Raw genomic sequence first — 22,324 nt, 5'->3', positions numbered from 1 at the left:
TCTGAAGTATAATTTTTTATTGTTTTTATATTTTTCAATATATTTATTTCGTTTGTAAAATATAAAGAAATAATTTTTAACGATACAATAGCCACGATTATTATTTTTAAAAGTTTACGTTAGGCTTAACATCGACGAAAATTCAACGCGAAGCGACACTCAACGGAGAAAAATTTCAACACAGAATAGGTTAATATATTTTTTCGTGCATAATCGATTATCCGAAAAATAAGTTATCCGAACAACCCCAGTCCCCAATTGATTCGGATAAACGACGCTCTACTGTATCTATTATTTTTTATTTAAAGGAAATAATATATATACAGTAGAGCCTCAATTATCCGACCCCTCAGTTAACCGACCGTCCTAGTCGGCAAATTTCAAATGTCCGCTAGTGATGTGGCGCTACAATATTTGGCTATGTCTTGGCTACTTTAATATAATTTTTGTTAAATTTTTGCATGTTTTAGCTGGCAACACTGGCTCGACCATGAAAGGGAAGCCAGTATTTAAACGAGATTTAATTTTCTAATTATGAGTGATTGTTTGTTTTGTGAGCAATAAAATAATTTTAAAATAATTTTAACGATACAATAGCGACGATTATTATTTAAAAAAAATTTGTTAGGCTTAACATCTATGAAAATTCAACGCGAAGTAGGTTAACGATATACTAATATACTAATTACATTTAACTAATTAATAGCGATATACTAATATACTATAGTAGTAATGTATTTTTTCATTATTTTCGGTTATCTGATTTTTTCAGTTATCCGACCAACCCGAGTCCCAATTGAGTTGGATAATCGATGCTCTATTGTATATTAAATAAAAAAAGAAAATAATAAATAGGTTTTGATTATTAAATGTCATTATATCAGAAATGTTTTTTGACATTTACATGATATAAATAGTCCTTGACTTCTGGATATTTGATTTTTGGACAACTCACATTTTGCACATAATACTTTAATACCTTGAAATCACTTTTTTATGTTAAGTTCTGACTTATATACATTTTTAGCTGACAAACAAATATTTTGTGCTATCATTTGATGGTGCTTTCTGCCATCTTTAGTTTCAGTAACAGCAAAATTACTTATAGAAATTAATTTTTGTATGCTTTCTGTTTAAACTATAGTTTTAATGTTTTAAGTAATATTTTGTGTGTTGTGACATATTTACTATAAAAATGTAAAACTTTTCCATCTTAATATGAGATTTTATAGTTTTTATTTTGAGCTGTCTAGGAACAGAATTGTCATTATACGAGGGCTGTTCGGAAAGTTTGCGGCCTTGCCTATGTGTGGCGCTGCGATCAATTTAATTTTTGGCGGAAATAATTCAGCCATCTTTGCTAAAGATACGATACCAATTTCCGCTTGATTTGTCGTAAAGTTTTGCCACGACAGCTTAGCAGATAGTCAGTGTGCACATGCTTTGTCAAAAATGGAGAAGACGGAGACTCGTGCGGTCATAAAATACCTGACGAAAAAAGGGTTGACCCCATCTCAAATAAAAGCTGACATGGATGAAGTTTTAGGAGAGTCTGCTCCTTTGTACACCACTGTGAAAAAATGGACAGCCCTTTTTAAATCTGGCAGAGAAAGTGTGGAAGATGACCCTCGCAGCGGACGGCCGTCAACTGCTGTCACTGAAGAAAACATCGACAAAGTTTGCGATTTGGTATTAGCAGATCGCCGTTTGAAAACGCGTGAGATAGCTGAGACAACAGGCATCTCTGTCGACAGAGTGCACCACATCCTAACCGAAGATTTGGGTATGACGAAGGTCTCAGCAAGGTGGGTGCCGCATCTGCTGACCGCCGAGCAAAAACGTGTTCACACTTTGATGTCAAAGGAGTGTTTGGACTTCTACCAGAAAAACCCACAGGATTTCTTGCGTCGGTTTGTGACTACTGACGAAACGTGGATCCATTACTACACTCCTGAAACAAAAGAACAGTCGAAGCAATGGAAACACCACAGTTCGCCACCACCAAAGAAGGCAAAGACAGTTCCATCAGCGGGTAAAGTGATGGCCTCGGTTTTTTGGGATGCTAAAGGCATCATCTTTATTGACTACCTAGAAAGAGGAAAGACCATTAATGCTGTCTATTACTGTGAACTTTTGGAAAAACTGAAGAAAGAAATCGAAGAAAAGAGGCCACACTTGAAGAAGAAAAAAGTTCTGTTCCACCACGATAATGCACCTGCACATTCCGCCAGAATCACTGAACAAAAGATAAACGAACTTCGCTTCCAATTAGTTCCACATCCACCGTACTCACCTGATTTGGCCCCCAGTGACTTCCACCTTTTTCCAAACCTAAAAAAAATTCTTGGCTGGAAAGAGATTCCACTCAAATGACGAAGTCACCTCTGAAGTGAATGAGTATTTTGCACACCTTGACAAATCAACCTATTGTGATGGCATAAAAAAGCTAGAACGTCGCTGGAATAAGTGCATTGCTAACAGAGGAGATTACATTGAAAAATAAAAAAAGTTTTAACATTATTTTGTTTGTTTTTCTATGTGAGGCCGCGAACTTTCTGAACAGCCCTTGTAGTATGTCATTCTATTGTTTGACTTTCAGACATTCTACCTTTGCACACATTTTTAAGAAAACATCAAATACAAAAGTTGGGGACTGACTGTACAAAAATATATTTATTATTTTCTTGATGCTATCTAAAAGTATTTGAAATTTAAATTCTTGACAATATGTATTTTTATGGAGTTTTCTCATTATTACATATTTAAATTTTAATTTAAAAGTGCAAAAAATTTAATTATATAATAATAATAAATAATAGATACTACTTAAATCACACAATTTGATAAATTTAAGACTTAACATAATGGAATGTGTCTAAATGAGAAAGTCACAAGGAAAATTAATAGTTTTCTTTGTGAATTTACTCAGGATCAGTTTTTTAAAAGATTGTCAGCAGCTGAAGAGGGGACTTGACCCAAAATGCATTCTGCAATGACAATTCTATGTGATTAATTTTTCTGTACTCTTTTTTAGATACATTCTTGTATGATAAGTCCTAAATTTATCAAATTGTGTGATTTAAGAAATACAAAATTGTTAGGAAAACAAGCTTTGAGCACATAAATAATAGGGTACTTAGAGAATTATAATTTTTGATTTGATTTGTAATATATTTTAATTTTTTTTATATAAAAATTATATAAATTTTAAACTAAAAATTAACAAATAAAATTTCTAAAATGATAAAGTAGTCTTAATTCCAACAGACTTTTCTTGTAAGGTTAATGTTGGAATCTGGATACCACAGTCCTCCAGTCATACATCTGTTGGAACTACCATCATATAGTCATGATCATATTTACATAATAATAAACAATTGAAAATGTTAACTTGTCATTCATCATATTTCTTTATATAAAAATTGTGTAATTGTAGAACTAAAACTCAATTTTAATTTTTTATTGTTATGTAAATGTTATTTTTTATTTCAAAAGAAACAAGAATGCTTTAATTTAATAAATTATTTTGAAATAATTTTATATAAAATTAAATTTTCCATTATTTTGAAATCATATTCTAAATTTGGTATAGGTAATACAGATGAATCTGGTACTTCTGAGAATACAACTTTACTTGCAGAAGTTGTCTCACCAAATATAGAAAATGTTCGACCATTTAAATGTGAACTTTGCAGTGCTACATTTAATCGTCTTGGCAATTATACTCGTCATAAGAAAATCCATACAGTTCCTACAAAGGTATCATGCTTTTTTATTTGAGCAATTCTGATGTATTATTATCATTATTAATCTTATGATTAATTATATATTTGTACTAATTTTATTAAGTCAGTTTTATATAACTTAATTAAGTTTATCATAAATGAAATACATTAAGCAAAGATCTAGAAAGTAACAGAAGTAAGATACAGAATATTTATTAAATTTATAGATTCACTTCAGATAGACACTGCATTTCCTGGTTTAGAAATCAAGTAAACTTTTAATATGGTTCCCATCAGTTAATATCAACACATAAGAATTGCTTAAATAGTTTTATAATTTTGTAAAATCACTGATTAAATGTTTAAAAAATAAATACCATAAAAAGCTGCTGTCTAAATAAACAGTTACATTACAATGACCATTTCACACACATACACATGTACTCACTCAACTACTTCCAAACTTCCTTTTGTAGGCTACTAATTCAATTGCCTTTATGCCCTTATATTATACTATTTTATTATATTATTGTTGTCGGGATGGAAAAATCATCTGGCACTCAGTTTTCCCGCCTTTTTATGAACGACCGTTGTTGCCATAGAAACAGCGATCAGACCATTTTGAAGACTCGACCGCTCATTGGTTAAAAGACATCAGACCATCGGCGGACGTCTTATAGAGCTGGTAAATGCTGATTGGTGAAAGCCAATGCTGTTTCAATCCTATAAAAGCATCGGAGTTCTGGCGGGAAGTTCAGTTTTGCTTCGGACATAGGAAGTGAACTCACGCTGACCTGAGTTCGCCTAAGTGGTTTTAGAAGTTTGCCTCATCTTGTTGTATTGTTGTGGACTTTGAATTTGTACGTCGCAAGGTGCTTTTCCGACGGACCTGTTGCAGTGGATGATTACCTTGAACTTTGTTAATATCTAATGTTTGTAATTCTTATATGTGAACTTTAATTGTAACTGTACATACGTTTATTTTNATTTTGCTATTGTAGGAAAGTGGTCTGAACTATCAAGATTCGTAATTCGAAATTCCACACAATAATCCAAAAGTTGTTCAGAACAGATAGTGAAATCTATTGTCGAAGCACCCATATTAGTTAAACAAGTGTGTTCAGCAGGAATATCCTGTTGCATTCTACCATTCAGTAAAAATAATCTGTGTTCCTTTAGTAACTCGATAAGATATTTTCCCAATCTATTAGTTTGCTTATCTTTTGAAATACGATTATTAGTTATGCATTGATTGGTTCCTTTATATTTTGAGTCTGTTAATTCACCAATCCTTGCATTAAAATCTCCCATTATTAAGATGAGTAGAGAAATATGTATCCAGCTTTCTAATACTTTGAAACAATTTTTTAAATTATTTAAATCATCAGGCTGAATATATGCTTTAATAGGACTATTAGAGTGGTGTGCCAATTTCTGTAAAGGAGGAATTCTTATTCAGAAAAAATAAAGTTTTTATTTTTCACTTGTTTTTTTTCCCTGTAGGCTTTTCATTTCTTTTGTAGGCTTTTATAAGGATGAAGTATATTCAAAGCAATAGTAAAAATTTCTATTCCAAATGAATTTTGTTGAAACAGACTTCTTAAATAAAATTAGAATGAAATGGAAGTTGAATTGAACTGTAGCATCCCCTGATTTTGATAAATTAATTTTGTGTAAATTAATTTACTTTTAAAATACAGTAAATGCATTACATTATTTACAGTTCATGAAACTTTGAATGCGCAATGCATGATGTACCCAAAAAACAAAATAAAACAAGTTTCTAGATTATCTGAAATTTGGTTTATCCAAATGACTCCTGATTCCATCTAGTTCAGATAATCGACTTTCCACTGTATATATAGATGAAATGATTCATTGTGTGCTGTTATGAAAACTCAATCATTAGAAATATAATTATGAAGCTGTTCTTATAAATTAGATGTACAATATGTGTTTCTTAAATCTCTTAAATTGATCCTGAAGATTTAATTTTGTTTTTATAAGATGATCTTTAGGATTAATTGACTATATGTTTATGTCAATTGAGAATGAAAAGACAAAAATATTTTAATTAAATAAATGTTGTTTTAATTCTATAAAATGCTATTTTTGTGATACAATTTAATTTTTTTATAATTTTTAAGCCTTGTAATATTTTCTGTAATAAAATAGAAATGAGTGATTTTTTTTCAGACAGAACAAAATTCTCTAAGAAAAGAAACATTCAAACGTCTTAACAAATTGGATAAAAAGTTCTGCTTTATTTTTATTTACTCTGATAAAACAATTTATTTCCATAGATTATTCACATTTAATGGATTAGCAAGTGTGGCATAGATGATATGTTGGGCTGTTTTTAAAAAAAATTATCAATTATGATATATCAGATGATGCATTTAATGTGGTAAAAAACTAAAAAAATATAAGATACAAAAGATATGTCACATGGTTGCACAAATATTGAAAGTCTTATAATTTTAGGTTTTGTTTTTAGATCATCAGTATTATGATTAAAAAATTTAATCTTAAAATATGTTAAAGATTTTTACACAAAAATGGAACTTTCAATTAAAATTGATTCTATAATTATTGTGAAAATTTAATAGCTTTTTAAATTGTTTTATTGATACAATTTAGATAATATTAGTTATTTTTACTGATTTTATCGATAAAATCAATAAAAACAAAGCAATGTAATTGTTAGAATAATAATGAGGCAGTCCTTTAACTTATAATTAAACTTTAATAATAACCTAAGACTAATCTTATTCATCGATAACTTGGTGCGCAACTGAACAACGGTTTCTTCCTGCCCCGAGCTTTCTTATGCAGGGTGTTGCCAGTACATACATAGTTTGCGATATTCATACTTGCTCTAGTTTAGTATTTTCCAACAATAATGCAATTAAGTTAAACAATTCTTGATTTTGATAGTTAATTTTTTATAGAAAATACACCCATGTCCATAATTTAAGGAATTATGAGTATGCATATTTGACGCTGCTGGAAAGGAACGAAACACAAGTAGAAACGCTTTATGACAACTTCTGAAGAGAGTGCTGTAGGTGTGCAAATTTAACTAAAAAGAATCAGATAAATATCTGAAGACGAAGTCCTCCCAAAAATGGAACCACCATTTATTATCTTCATATTCTAGACTATACATTCTTGGCGAAAATTTACAAAAAATATAAAAAGAATCAGTATAAAAACATTTTCTGTCACTTTGGGCAATTGGAGTTGTAAGAGGTCATATTTGCATTACATGTGCAAACATTGTTATTGCCTTGTAACCACAAAAGACTATTTGTAGGCAGTAATTATGGCATAAAGAAATATATTAATGACATTTTGTGTGGCAGGATTATTGCAAGATTAAGGCTGTTCAAACTCAGAGTTAAGTGTCGTGGGAACTGAATGCAACAGTTTCAACCTGGCCAAGTTGTTTGAAGGCAATACACTGAAGGTTGCCCAAATGTCAGAATTGCACATCAGGACTGATATATGGTCATAATGCCCAATGCTTCTCCACCAGTGAAGCAAGTGAACTGCTTAGAGACCCCTCAGCAGCATCAGGTATCATCACATCCAGGCAAAGATTTACAGATGGCTACAGGATGTTGACCTATATGAAAGGCAGTCTGCAAAATACATTTCTCTAACTGCATAGCACATGCTGATCTGCAGAACATGATGAACACCTTGCATGGACCCCACAATAATAGGCCACTGCACTCTTTACTGTCTAGTCCTGTTACAGCCTAGCGACTGATTTTTGATGAGTGTACATCTGTAGGTCCTGGGGACATGTTAAAATCCTGTCCACATCGTCGTATGGCATTGTTCTTTAGGTAGAGGAATCTTTGTGTTGGGGTGATATCATGTTAGAGTCTTGTATGCTGCTGCATGTGTTTGAATGTGGTAATGTAACAAGCCAGATTTATAGAGATGTCATCTTGCAACAGCATGTGCAGATTTTCAGAGATTCATTTGGTCCTGGGTTCACTTTAATCAGGGATGCACAACCTTTTTTGAAGAAGGGACAAATTAGGATTAAGTTTATTGACTGGGGGCCGGACCTCCAAGTGATTAATGCGATGTCTGATGCAATTTGCGAGATTCTTTGTTGTATCGTCATGTGGTTAAGACTGATTGTTTGAAAACACTGTCTTCTCAGGACACATCTCACTTGCGATGATAAGACACTTTTTTATCATATCGCCATCTGTGAAAGGTTTCCCATTCTTGGCTATTAAAGCAGATATTTCTAGGCTGGCTTCAACAGCCGCATCCAATTCTCCAGATTGTTTCTTGAACACATTTTGTTGGCTGATTAGTGATTGTCGTAACGATTCGATTTTCCGTTTGCGTTCCGTACCTTGCAGAAGGAAATCCTTGTGTTGGCTTTCATGATGTCGCTTCAGGTTGAATTCTTTTGGCACTGCTATTGTTCCATTGCACAAAAGGCAAATAATGCTGTTGTTCTGTTGCACAAAACAGTACTTGTTAGTCCACACTTCCACTTCTTGAAACTGATGATTCTCGCGATTGACCTTGCGTTTAATGCCCGGCGCCATACTGTTCACTCTGCAAAACAATGTCTCATTGTGCCGAAAATTCTGAGGCCCGCAACAAATCATGTTTGAGATAAGGCAAGCTAGACTACCACGTGCTTTGTTCTGTATCCACTCTGACCAAAGACTAAAGAGGCGGGGACAGAAGACTATTACGCACACGTGGCCAGGCAGGTCTTAATTCGTTCGACCCCTGTCCGGGCGTCTCCACCATTTCTCAGAATTTGTGAGTCAGATCGTCAACATGCCAGGTGCAGGACACTAATCCATCATAAATGTGGTTACCATTCTTACCTAAATTATATTTATGGCCCGTCAGTTTTACCCCCGTGTTCAGAAATGAATCAAAAGTGATTAACACAGTGCAGTGGAAAATCTGAATATTTTAAATATAATTATTAAAATTGCGATATCTCGTTTCAAATTGGCACTAGAATCAATCTGTTTTTTTTTTTCTGTCCTAAATATATCACAGTTTACGACTGTTAAATTTCAAATAAAATAAAAATTAAAAATAATAATTTAATTTTAAATTTACGAAAAAAAGAATGTAAAAATAAAAGTAAATAAAAAGTTCCAATTAATTTACTACTTAAATAACCTAAATATATCTGTTTTCTTTCAAACAAAAAAAACCGCAGCTTTCTAGCTACACGGAATCATTTTACAACCCTCTTTGTTGACAAGTTTATGGCTTGACGCGGTTTGTAATAATTATTAAATCCAAAATATTTTAATGCAAATGGCTTCCTTTTAGTCGTAATGACTCTATTCCAACTACAGTATTAATTTTCTTGGTCCAACTTAATAATAATAAATTTGATGTGAAAAATTTTTTTTCTATTCTTTGTCTATGGAGAGATATTGTTGTAAATTATTGGTTTTATAGCTTTTTGTACATTCCTTTTTGAACTCTGGTTAGTTTTTTTCTAGTTTGAATGACATTAGGTTGACGAATAAGCGTCTTTTCAGAAAAGATTGATTCAAATTCGACTATACCAATCAGAATCTAGAATGTAAACAAATGCTAAAAAATCGTTATTTTCATGGTTTTTCAGCGCTATTTTCACTTATTTTTGTTATTTGACGCTATTTAGACGAATAGGCAAGTTTTCCGAAGCATAAAATTGAAGATTTCCCGCCAAAATAGAAACTTCCCGATAACATCGGAAATGACGTTCTAACATCATTTTAAAATATTCGATATCTAAAGCAGAAAGTGTTAGCTAAAAATAGACTTATTTATAGAACAATCCCCCATTTCTCACCTCAGGGAAAGTCATAAAACAGTTGGGTGCTAATGACTTTGTGAAAGGGAAAAAGTTCTACACTTAGAAACTTCGAAAGAAGGGATTTGGCCTGTACCGTCCGCGGGCCGCATAAACATTGATAGGGGGTTGTATGTGGCCCGTGGGCCGCAGGTTGTGCACCCCTGCTTTAATGGATGATAATAGGTCTGGCTTGGTTCAGGAATACCTGGAAATTCAGGATATAAGACATTTAGACTGGCCACCCTATTCTCCAAACTTAAATCTCAAAGAACATGTATGAGATGCCCTTAGTGGCAGGGTTGCAACATATCATTCTCTACCATAGACCACTGCAGAGCTTGAATGAGTTCTTGTGCAAGAGTGGGATTCATTATTCCAGGAACTGCTGGACAACATTATAAACAGTATGCTGAACTGTTGTGTAGCATGTATTTCTTTCATGGCAACCATACACACTATTAAGTTTCATAGATACCACTGTGTTGACATTATGATACAAGCAGTGTCATGTAGGATAGCCCATGTCTGTTTCATTTTTCATTTTTTTTCCAATGGGTTAGGTAAACCAAACATCTTTTTTTCACTGTATTTTGTCTTCCTATGTTATGTTCACCCTCTTGAAATGTTTCTTGCAGCTGAATGAGACACAACCACCTATACAGCAAATTCCTTAAATTATGGACATGATTGCCTATTTATTCCTAGTTATAGTGACAGCTCCATTAAATATTTTTAATGCTTTAATAGACTAGTAGTAATTTGTATTTATTTATAATAATGTCTCGACTTCAATAATCTTCTAGTAAAAAAACACACCGAAACCATGAAAGTAGTTTAAATGCTGAATGTTTTCACTCTTTTTAATAGATCATTTTCAGGATAATGGAAATAATAATTGAAATAAATGTTTGAATTGACAGTCGTAAGTGGAATGAGAAGAATAAGAATAAAAATAAACACACAATAAACATATATATAGTTGAATCTATTTATCTCAAACATGTTTATCATGAAAAACTCCTTATCATGAAATTAATTTTTTTCCTGCATTTTCATTCAAAATTCAATATGTTTTCTGTGTTTATCTCAAATAATTTTCTCCCAAAACCTTTGTCTCAAATTATGGACTGAACTGTCAATTACAAATTCAAAGCTCATTTTGATAACATAAATTGTAGTTAAGAAAAATTTCTTAAAATACAGTACATAGTTGCAATTAACACTGCTTTTCTCTGATTGGCTACAAGCTTGGCTTGCATCTTATTGCTTGAAGAAAGTCGGGCGTTAAAAACTATTGACAAACTATTTCTGTTAAGGTATGTCAAAAATGTTTTATTTATACCTAATTCATGTATATACTTTACTTGCTATTGTATTAACATACTGCTGTACCACCAATCAAACCTATTACTGTATACAGAATAAGAACCTCGATATCTTGAAACCTGTCTATTTTGAATTTTTTTCTTGTTCATGTGAGATTTGAGATATACAGGTTCAACTGTATATGGTAATTATACAAATAAAATGTTGTGAAATAAAATATATATATTAATTTAATATACAGTAAATGACTAAAAATAAATGGAATTCAAATAAACAACGATCTACAATTAACCAGTAACCGGCGTGAAATTCTTTAAAAATCGGTGAACATTTTTGATTCCCCTCCTGGGATCTTCTTCAGGCTTATTTTTATACCTTCCGTTATAACTGGATTTTTTATTTTGAAATTCTTTAAAAATCGGCGAACATTTTTGATTCCCCTCCTTGGATCTTCTTCAGGCTTATTTTTATACCTTCCGTTATAACTGGATTTTTTATTTTGAATGTCTTTTAAAAATTTGAAACGTGCCATTTTCCAAAAAAAAAAAAAATTCCGAAAGTGGAAGGAATCCACATGCTATTTCAAATATAATTTTCTACCAATGGGGATTCGTTATATGCAATACCTCATATAAATTTATCTTATAAAATATATTATGATTTATTGTCAATTAAAAATTGCCATGCAGAGAGTGTCTACCTTCTTAAGTTCTTTTAAAAGCTCCATTGTACTTGCTATCTTGAACTGGTAATCTTTTAAGTGCATGGATAGCCTGTTATGTAATAACTTTTCCAACTTAAGGGTGGGAGCTCTAGGTAGGAGCTCTCCCTTTGTCTACTATCCGCGCACTTAAAAGACTACCAGTTCAAGATAGCAAGTCCAATGGAGCTTTTAAAAGAACTTAAGAAGATAGATACTCCCAATTGCACTACGGTATTGGATTTTAGATCCTTGTACCCATCAATAAAAATTCAACCATGTTTTTGTGCACTCAGGGACTTCCTTCTTTCTAGCATAGATGACACCACATTGCACCGCAATATACTCAAGTTAGCACATCTGGCTTGTTACAATTTCGTATTCCAATTCAAGAGCACTATATATGCGCAGAGAAGAGGTGTGTCAATGGGAAGTCTGTTATCTGGAGATTTATGCAAAGTGGTGATCAGAATATTAGAAAGCAAAGTCCTTCCCTCCTTTCTCCCAAATATTATCCTGTACGGAAGATATATCGACGTTATAATTATCCTTTGGAAAACTGAGCTGGATATAGAACATTTTATGGAAACAATGAATAACAACCCATATGGCCTCGTAGTGGAACTGGAACGACATAGTATGGATAAAGTACACTTCTTGGATATAGTCATAGATATGAAAGAAAGGGCGGTACAAACTTATGTCTACAGAAAACCTACAGCGGTATCAACGTGTATACCATATGAATCATGTGACCCATTTTCTTATAAGATAGCAGCGTTTAGAGCATTAGTAGAAAGAGCCTATATGCATTCTTCCACCACCCAAGCCCTCCAACGAGAATTAAATTACATTAAGAAGATTGCTAAAGAGCATGGTTACAGCAACATTATAAATGGATTGTGTAAGCAGCACCGGCATTTACAGAATCTTGTTGAAGAAAAGGTAGAGGTACAAAATAATGGAAATGAGGATAGCATAGAGATGGTACCAATAACGTATAACCCGCATCTAAAGGCAATGTACGAAAAAATTGCAAAAGTAAAGGGAATTAAGATTGCATATAAAAGAAACCCAACCATTTACAGTTTATTAAGGAACGGGAAGGACAATTTTGACCCAAACAGGCTTCCAGGAATATACAGTATTCCATTAAAAGATAACAGATGGGATATGCCTTTAGTGTATATCGGATCCACCAAATGTTCATTGGCCACAAGATCAAAAGAGCATAAATCTGACATCGCACATAATAAATGTATGACGGCCTTATCTACTTATGCAACAAACCCGGGTATTACACCTATCTTCGATGAAGCGCACGTTATCCTCACCACCCAACACCAGGGGCAACTAAGAACTTTGCAGGCAGTGGAAATCTTTAAAGTCGATCGCAAATCCGCATGCATTAATTTCAAAGAAGAAATAAATCTCTCTGCATGGCAATTTTTAATTGACGATAAATCATAATATATTTTATAAGATAAATTTATATGAGGTTTGCACACAATGAATACTCATTGGTAGAAAATTATATTTGAAATAGCACATGGATTCCTTACACTTTCGGAATTTTTTTTTTTTTCGGAAAATGGCATGTTTTAAATTTTAAAAAAAACATTCGAAATAAAGAATTCAGTTATAACAGAAGGTATAAAAATAAGCCTGAAGAAGATCATGTTTTAAAGAATTTCATTCCGGTTACTGGTTAATTGTAGATCGTTGTTTATTTGAAGTATATACAACCTGGTTTGGNCACATAATAAATGTATGACGGCCTTATCTACTTATGCAACAAACCCGGGTATTACACCTATCTTCGATGAAGCGCACGTTATCCTCACCACCCAACACCAGGGGCAACTAAGAACTTTGCAGGCAGTGGAAATCTTTAAAGTCGATCGCAAATCCGCATGCATTAATTTCAAAGAAGAAATAAATCTCTCTGCATGGCAATTTTTAATTGACGATAAATCATAATATATTTTATAAGATAAATTTATATGAGGTTTGCACACAATGAATACTCATTGGTAGAAAATTATATTTGAAATAGCACATGGATTCCTTACACTTTCGGAATTTTTTTTTTTTTTCGGAAAATGGCATGTTTTAAATTTTAAAAAAAACATTCGAAATAAAGAATTCAGTTATAACAGAAGGTATAAAAATAAGCCTGAAGAAGATCATGTTTTAAAGAATTTCATTCCGGTTACTGGTTAATTGTAGATCGTTGTTTATTTGAAGTATATACAACCTGGTTTGGTGAGAAAGTACAGTACATTAATAAATGGAATAAAAAATACAAGGTAAATTGTATTTTTTTTTTTTTGTAAATTAATTTTCTTGTAAATTAATGTTTAAAAATTGGAATGCAGCGAGGTTTGAAAGTTAGAAATACAAAATAAACTAAAATAATATTTAAGTTGACTATACCTCTGCATAAAAATGCAAAACAGTCTAAAAGTTTACTGGTGACAATCCCAGCATTTGTTTTGCAGAGATGACCTTTCTTTTGCAGAGGCAAAAGAAAGGTCATCTCTGTTGTGGAAGATAGTTGTTCTTGGTTATTGGACATGGCAAAAAGTGAAGATATTTTTAGTCTCTGTTACGTATTTTTATTAAATATGAATTTTCAAGAATTAGGAAGGGTTTCCAAATCTTTTGTGTTTAAGCAAGTACCTCATAATTTCTGTTTAGGTATCCTAATTCATTCTGTTGTTCAGTGTAAGTAGGAAACATATTTCTGGCTAAAGATTCTCTTCATTCTCAGTTCTAGAAAGCAGGCTATTGGTTCAACTGGTCCTGGGGTTGTATCAGTATTTGTATAATCTCTGGGAAAATGATCTGCTAGTTTATCCTATATAAGTGATATTCACTTCTGTAAAATTATTCTTAGTGGGTACTAAATTGACTGCTGTTCTTTATTTGTGCAATTTTATTTTTATTGTTCCTTAACAGCTGGTATATTGTGGGATTACANATATATATAAAACAGAAAAGTTAAAGAATTAGTGTTAAGTTATTTTTAAGTTATTGTTACATTATGTTATGCAAGTTAAGTTTTAGTATCATTTCCCTTCTCCCGCTCCTCTGCCACCAGTTTATATCTCCACCAACGTCTATCCTCAAAGGTAAAGTGCAAATAAAACTACATTTTTTTTAATCAATTATTATTCTATTATGGTTATTTATGGATTTACAACTACAAAATGCATTTTTCAGTGTTTTCCTTACTATAGTTATTATTTTTTTTTTTTAATGTACTACTTAGCTTTAATTTGAATGTGTTTTTTGTGTTGGAATGAATTATTTGGTTTTACATGTAATCATATGGGGAAAAATGATTCATCTTACAACATTTTCATGATACGATCTCAGTTTCAGAATGGATTAATTTCGTATCCTGAGGTACCACTGTACTTTTAAAACAAAATAATTTTATTTGATTCTAATATTAATAAATAACATTTTCAATATGATTTCCATTATTTTCAATACATAATTTGATGCGCCTTGCAAAATTCAGGTGTACTCGATTAAATAGATCTGTATTTCCGTCGATTTCAGCACACTGACTGGTAATGGTGTCCACAAATTATGGCGCATCAAATTATGTATTGATGAAAATGATGGAAATCATATTGAAAATGTTATTTATTAATATTACAATCAAATAAAATTATTACGTTTTAAAAGTATGTGTTAATCCTTATGTACCCAGACTTTGTGGACACCCTGTAGAATTTACCTGACCATTTGACACTTAAGCCTTCCATTAGCATTTTTGTTTTTTGGACAAAATAGAGAGTCTTTTTAATTCCACATTGATAAAACAAAGATGAATTTAAAATAGTATAATTTCTATTTTAAATTTTATTCACCTGAAGATAATGAACATAAGTTTGTTGAAAGCACTAGCAAAAATGAAAAACTGTTAATGCAATCAGTGTGTTTTTATTTTCTTTTAAGTAAAAAACATATCAATAATAGTTATTATTCAAATTTTTATAAATCTAACTAATCTGACATGCTCAAGAAAACATCAGAATTAAGCAAGATTTAGTTCAAAATAAAGTTTATAAAATTATAGTAGTAGTATTTACAAGTTTACATGTACTGTACATGTAAGTTTACAAGTTAATATTTTTACTTTTGTTAGGTGATCTTAATCGCCATCTTAGATCAATCCACTTTTTAATTAAACCACTTACCTGTGGTCACTGCCAAAAGAAATTTGCTAAAGAAGCAACTCTTATTCGTCACATGCAAGTTTCACATCAAGATATAATACTTTGTTCTGTATCAGCAAAGTAAGTAATTTTTTAAAATGAATTATTACATTGTTATTAATTATGAAATTATTAGTATAAATATTTATAAACCTTTATTCTTTATCATCTAAACTTTTATATTATTCTGCAGCTTTAAACTAAGAAATTCCATTGAATATAATTGTTATGTAAACCAACAAAATAATTATTACAACATTAGTATTTTGTTTACATAAAAAAATAACTTTTATGATTTATATTTGAAATAATTTAGGATGACCAAAGGTTTAACTGTGAAGTTTGTGGTAAGAATTTTATTCAGCGATGTGATTTAACAAGACATATGCATATTCATAGTGGAACAGAACCTCATCGTTGCTCATTGTGTGGAAAAGGCTATTTACGTCATAGTGATTTAATAACTCATCAGCGTTTTCATAATAAAGAAAAGCCATTTTCTTGTCCTTATTGTACAAAGGGATTTTGTCAGAAAGGTAAATTTATGTTTGATAAATAAATTATGATAGCAGATAAATAAATGGAATAAATTAAAATAAAATTTAAGCATCATAATATATGTAAAAATTAGTTAAATTTGAAAATAATAAAATATAATCAAGCTAGCAGCCATTAACAGCTCAGCATAGAAAAAGCTAAGAGTTATGTTTAAGGTATGGGGAAGCATCAAAGTATTTTGCTACAGCAAGAAAAGTCTATAGACTTGATCAACCAGGTTTACACATACAATAGATATTTCACATTGTGTGTTGATCACATTTTGTTGTTTAGAGAGGCAGCATATATAGAACTGTTCCAGTATGCTTCAGTTTTTGGATCTTTATTTGGATCAACTTAGCTTGTAGTAAGGTTTGATACAAATATGGGATATATGCTGTGTTCCCAAAGATTTTGAAGTTAAAATTTAATTATTATAGCCATTACTAGAAATTTCCCTGTCAAGCATGATGGAATATTTTTTAAAATTCCACTTAATTAAGCCTGTAACTGATGTGAAACAGTAAAACTCTTACCGTTTCACATCGGTTACAGGCTTAAGTAAGTGGAATTTTATTATACAACCCGGTGTGTGTGTAGGAGTTATATGTTGATCAGGAATATTTTTTATGAGAAAGTAGAGATTGAAGAATTGAGAAGAGTAGAGATTTCAAGAAATTCAAGAAGAGTTGTTAATATTTGTACAAATTATGTAGTTTATACTATATGTTGTAACAAAGAGCAAAAAAACAAAATTTCACCTGGAGTGGATAAAAATAGGAGTTATAGAGAATTCACTTACACACAAACAGTTTATTCCTTTGTATTAAAATAAAATAAAATCTTTCTTTATAAAATTTCTTTATACACTATATTCTGAATAAACATTCTATTGTCTTTGAAAACATTTCCTTGCTGTCTTCCTTTAGTAATAGACACCTTAATATTGTTTCAACTATTGATGCTGTGATGCTATCTCTGCAGCCCTTGACAAAGCCATTCTTACTCAATGCTCAAGTTTGACTTCATGGCCTTCAGAGATATTGGTTGTTGTTATTCTTTTAGATCTACAAAGTCTGGGTACATAAGGATTAACACATACAGTGGTACCTCAGGATATGAACGCCCCAGCACATGAAATTTTCAGGATATGACATGAAATTTGAACATAATTTTGCTCCATGGTACGAACAAAAACTCGCCATACAATGTTACATTAGTTCGCAATGCCATTTTTTATTCACTTCTGTTCATCGGTCTCAGGCCACATGTTTGCTTCGTTGTGGAAGGATCTCACTTGATAAAGGAAAACTTGAGGTATTATCAGTAAGTGACTGATTTTATTGAAAAGAAACATCCTGAAAAGGTTCACACTGGCCATATTGCTGCTCTGAGTAANAAAAGTAAAATAAAAATAAAGCTCAGACTTGGTTCCTTACACCGTAACATTTGCTGATATTTTAGATTAAAATAAAAAATATATAAAATGTCAGAACTGAAGGTCACAACTTGAATATTTATAACATGTTGACTTATTATAGCTAAATAAACTTATTATAGCATAAATGAACTTATTATAGTAATATTATTGCATGCATATATGCTAAAAATGAAATAAAAAATTATCAGAAAAAACAAATTAAGAAAAAAAAGCATTAATTAAAATTTTTTAAGTCAACAAAACATCACCTGGAGAAAAATATGTGAAACAGATGATAGACAAGATGCTGCTGTCAAGTGCTTACATCTATTGTTGATAAATTTTACAAAAATCAATTTTTACTAGGGTAACGACGAATCGGTACTTTTGAAGTTTTGCTTAACAATGGGGGTACCGATCGATCAGTACTTTCGAGGGCAAAGGTTAATGTTCACAGAATTAAAGTTTATTATTGTAAAAATTTCAACATTGATTAAAGACACAAATAAAACATGAAGATAGATCAGATGATTCATTTCTTTGCTGGATGATTTATATCTCAAATGTTAGTTGAATAAAGAAGACTGAAGTGTAGTATAGGAAATTGTTCATTTTTATTGTGGTTTAGTAGCAAATTAAGATACTCTTTTCATTGCATTTTCATAACTTCTTCCAAAATAAAACAACTTTTATCTTGTTTAACAAGAAATGAGCTTTTAATGATCATGTTTGATGAATGGCTACTCAGTCTAATTGACAATTAAGACATGTAATCTAAACATGTCATGCTAAAAAGTTATAAATGCATTGCTTTTTTTACATTTTTAATAAATGATAAAATAGTTTTACTGATTGATTGATTAACATTTATGCTATGATTTAACACACAGAATCATTATCTTTCACATTTTTCTTCGAAATTGGAACTAAGGATGACTACTATTACTATATTCCTTACTATTTTCATTTATTTGCTTTATTTTTAAACTCTCCAGTGTAAAATCAATTCTTTATTAATTAAAGTAACATTCATATACAATTTAAAATATTGAAAATAATTTTCAAGTTAGAAGACAATAGTAAAGTTTTTGCATAGTATTTTCTGAATAGTAATTGGCTGAAAAAAACAGAATTTTGCCATTCTATTTGAATAGTTGGACCAGAATGTTTGATGTTACAGATTAGGATAATCTAAGATATAGCATATAAAGAGGCATATTTTTCATTGAACAAAGTATAAAAATACATTTTTATAGGTCATACAATGCACATAACATATGCTATACAGTAGATCCCCCTATAAAACCGTTTCCTATAGTTATGATTCCTATAAAAATTGTGGCAGTATCCGTAAACAACGGTAAAAATAACTCCTATAATACGTAAAACGTCATCGGGCAGCCGAACTACTTTCCCGCCGTCCGTAGCGCCACGCTACGGACGTTTAGGCGGATAAATTGAGTTTAGTATCGTCTGTTCATATAATTATATATAAATTAGGTACTGTACATATAATTATATATTAATTATATATAAATTAGGTACTGTATATATAATTATATATTAACTTAATTTATTGTAACTTTATTATAATTAAATATATATTTTTCGCCGTCTAGCGTCACGCTACGGCGAGTTAGGCGACCTATCGTCTGTCCAGTACTGTAATTTTATACATTTCTTGTGAAAGAAACATTTCTTATTTAACGGCCATAAAAATTATTTATATTAAGGATGTCTCCAAAGGTCAACGAAGTTTTCGCAGAAAAATAATATCAGAAATCGCGGCCGCGGTTTGATGCGCTGTTCCGCGACGAAACCAAGCTTTAGCAACGGGCGTAGTCGAACGGTACACACTCGGTAAGCAATCCTACAATTTTTTGTTTATAACGTAGTTTATACGGATTATTTTCAAAAAAATATACGTATTTTGGAAATGTTGAGTCGAATTAGTCTAGAATCGATTAATTTTATGAAAGAAAACCTTTCAAACAGCCGTAGTCCGTAAACTATGATTCCTACAAAATTGATTCATAAAGAACGGAACCGTCTTATAGGGGGATCTACTGTAATTATATATACACACTTGTCTTCAACTACTTTTTTACATTATGAATTACTATGTGGTTTTTGGTTTTTGCTTACTGTCTTTTATATTTAAAAAAGGAAATTAACTTTTTCTTTCTCATATTTTCCAATTAATAAGTGTATCAAAATGAGCAGCTATGCTTATTGTATTGGCTTTTACTGCTTAGAATTTGTAAAAGATGATGCTTTTCTTGATGGTATTTTTGTTAGCATAGGTTCTGTGATAAGGGTTCTGGAAAGCTTTTCCATTAAATCATTGGTCAATAAATACTTTCCAATTGTCAAAATCTGCCAACAAAGGAACTTGTATCATATTTATAATTTACAGAAATAGTGCAAAGAAATTTTCCTAAAAGACAAAAATTTCAACTAATAAAATGATCCAATAAAGATGAGATAGGAATTGCAATGTTTTTTTGTTGACAGTCTTGAAAAGTTTAAGATGTGTTTTTACATATTCCTAAATACAAATGTTGGATATACATACATGTATGTATCTTTTATCTAAATATCTAATATATTTTACATCATTATTTAAGATTAAATTTTCATTATTAATTTGCAAATGACTATATGAACATTAATTGTTTTCAACTTTAATACTATATTTAATTCTAGAAAAGATAAGATAAATTTTTCTTTACTTTTGCGATGTGTTTATGTAATCATTCAGTTATTAACATTTTTATTTTTGTCATAGTTAATATTGGTACTTTCTTACTTAAAATCATTGTAAGGGTTCATGGTTCTCAGCTTTTGTACAACTGGGTTCCTCTAAAAATGAGAAAAGCTGCTCATTGTGAATATCTCTAATTTTAGAATAAGACAACAGTTATGAGCTTAAGTCTTTATAATTTTTCTTTATATTAGTTCTTGATGCTCTTTGAAAACAAGACAGAGCTCTTTTATATCCCAAATAAAAAAATTTTACATTATTGAGAAAAAGTTATAAAAAGTTAGTTAATTTATTAGTTTCTGCTTGAACTGAATATTTTTATTCAAAGCTTATTTTATTAAGAGAGTTGTAATATTTTTAACTTTAATATTCTGTTAGATATTTTTATAATGTAATGCTTGTAATTTTTATATATTATTTATTTTTTGTATAATAATGATGATATATATATTATTTATTAGAACATTTGAATTGCTATAGTAAGTTATAAGAAAAACAGATTGTAACATAATCTAAATGAATGATTTTATTGTTTTAATCAAAGATTAACATCTATATTTTTTTTATTTATTTTAGAATTTAAAGATATTAATTGATAGATACAAAATAATTTTTAAAAATTTTAAAATAATTTTTATACTTATATAAATATTATTTTCTTTTCTAGAGAATCAGAAAAAAGATTGGAATTAAACTATGGTATTGATAAAAATATTACCGTTAACTCAAAGAGTAGTGCAAGCTGATTTGATTTTCTTGTATTTATAAATCATAGTAATTTTTTCAAAATGTTATATGTTTAAATTGGTAACAAAAATTTGATATATTTTAATTTATGAAATTGTAATATATATTGAATATTTATTGTTGGGCTATTTTGACATAAAAACTTACCGAATTTCTCCTTTTTGACTGAGAAAAAAACCAAGACTTAATAATTGTTAATTGAAATTATTAAAAGTGTGTTATATATGCATATATACAATTTTTACGATCTTGTTACCAAAATATATTATGAAGTAGTCACAAGTTATGACAAACATGTTTTCTTCATCTGAAGGATAAAAAAAAATATGACAAGTAATTAAAAAGTATAAAATTAAATTTTTCTAATTTTTGAAATGACCATAAATTGAAGTCAAATTTAATACATTAAATTATTTATTCTATGATAATTATGTAAAAAACCAAAGTAAAATTTTTAGAAAATATTGTACATTTTAGAAATTGTTTTTAATTGATTGTAAATATTTTTGTTAAATGTGCAAACTGTTTTTATTATGCAATTTTTATGCATAATTGTTGCTTTCAAAATATTCTGTGAATATTTTAATAGTATTTATTGCAAATTCAAGATAAAGCCACTGAATGTTTTACAATGGTTTATAAAAATATCCCTGTCATAACTAGTCTTTTAACCAATTTTTATGTTATTGATAAGTAATTTAAGTTTAATTTATTATAATTTCATTTATATAATTTTCAACTGTTTTTATTTTGTTTTGCTTTGTTTGTTTTTATGTTTTAAAGTTAAGTTTTTAAAATTTTCATCATAATAATTCAATTATGTATATTTAAAAAAACAAATGCTAAAATAAATCAATATAAAATTATAATATATATATATATATATGTAAAGAAGACATAAAGTATATTTGATTTATATAAACATTTTATTATGACATTCAGAGTTATGAAGAAAATTTTTCTTCTTCACATAAATTTATTTATTAAACAGCAAATGCACTCTATTTTTCAAGTGTTTTTTTGTT

The 22,324-nt window shown here is 30.2% G+C and overlaps 1 protein-coding gene across 1 annotated transcript in view; it reads left to right on the top strand.

The window, feature by feature from the left end:
- Positions 1-21,298, top strand: part of LOC111632387 (oocyte zinc finger protein XlCOF29-like) — a 34,114-nt gene extending 12,816 nt beyond the window's left edge. The window contains exons 4-6 of the mRNA XM_023376801.1: positions 3,593-3,759; positions 16,148-16,377; positions 21,220-21,298. Coding sequence (XP_023232569.1) covers positions 3,593-3,759; positions 16,148-16,377; positions 21,220-21,298 — 476 coding nt within the window. The remainder of the gene's footprint in view (positions 1-3,592; positions 3,760-16,147; positions 16,378-21,219) is intronic.
- Positions 21,299-22,324: the final 1,026 nt, after the last annotated feature.

Source organism: Centruroides sculpturatus, unplaced genomic scaffold (assembly GCF_000671375.1).
Source record: "Centruroides sculpturatus isolate CEXI.00-Female unplaced genomic scaffold, Cexi_2.0 scaffold715, whole genome shotgun sequence".
NCBI classification, from domain to species: domain Eukaryota; kingdom Metazoa; phylum Arthropoda; class Arachnida; order Scorpiones; family Buthidae; genus Centruroides; species Centruroides sculpturatus.
Note: the sequence above shows the minus strand (reverse complement) of the source record. Positions and strands in the feature narration are given on the sequence as shown.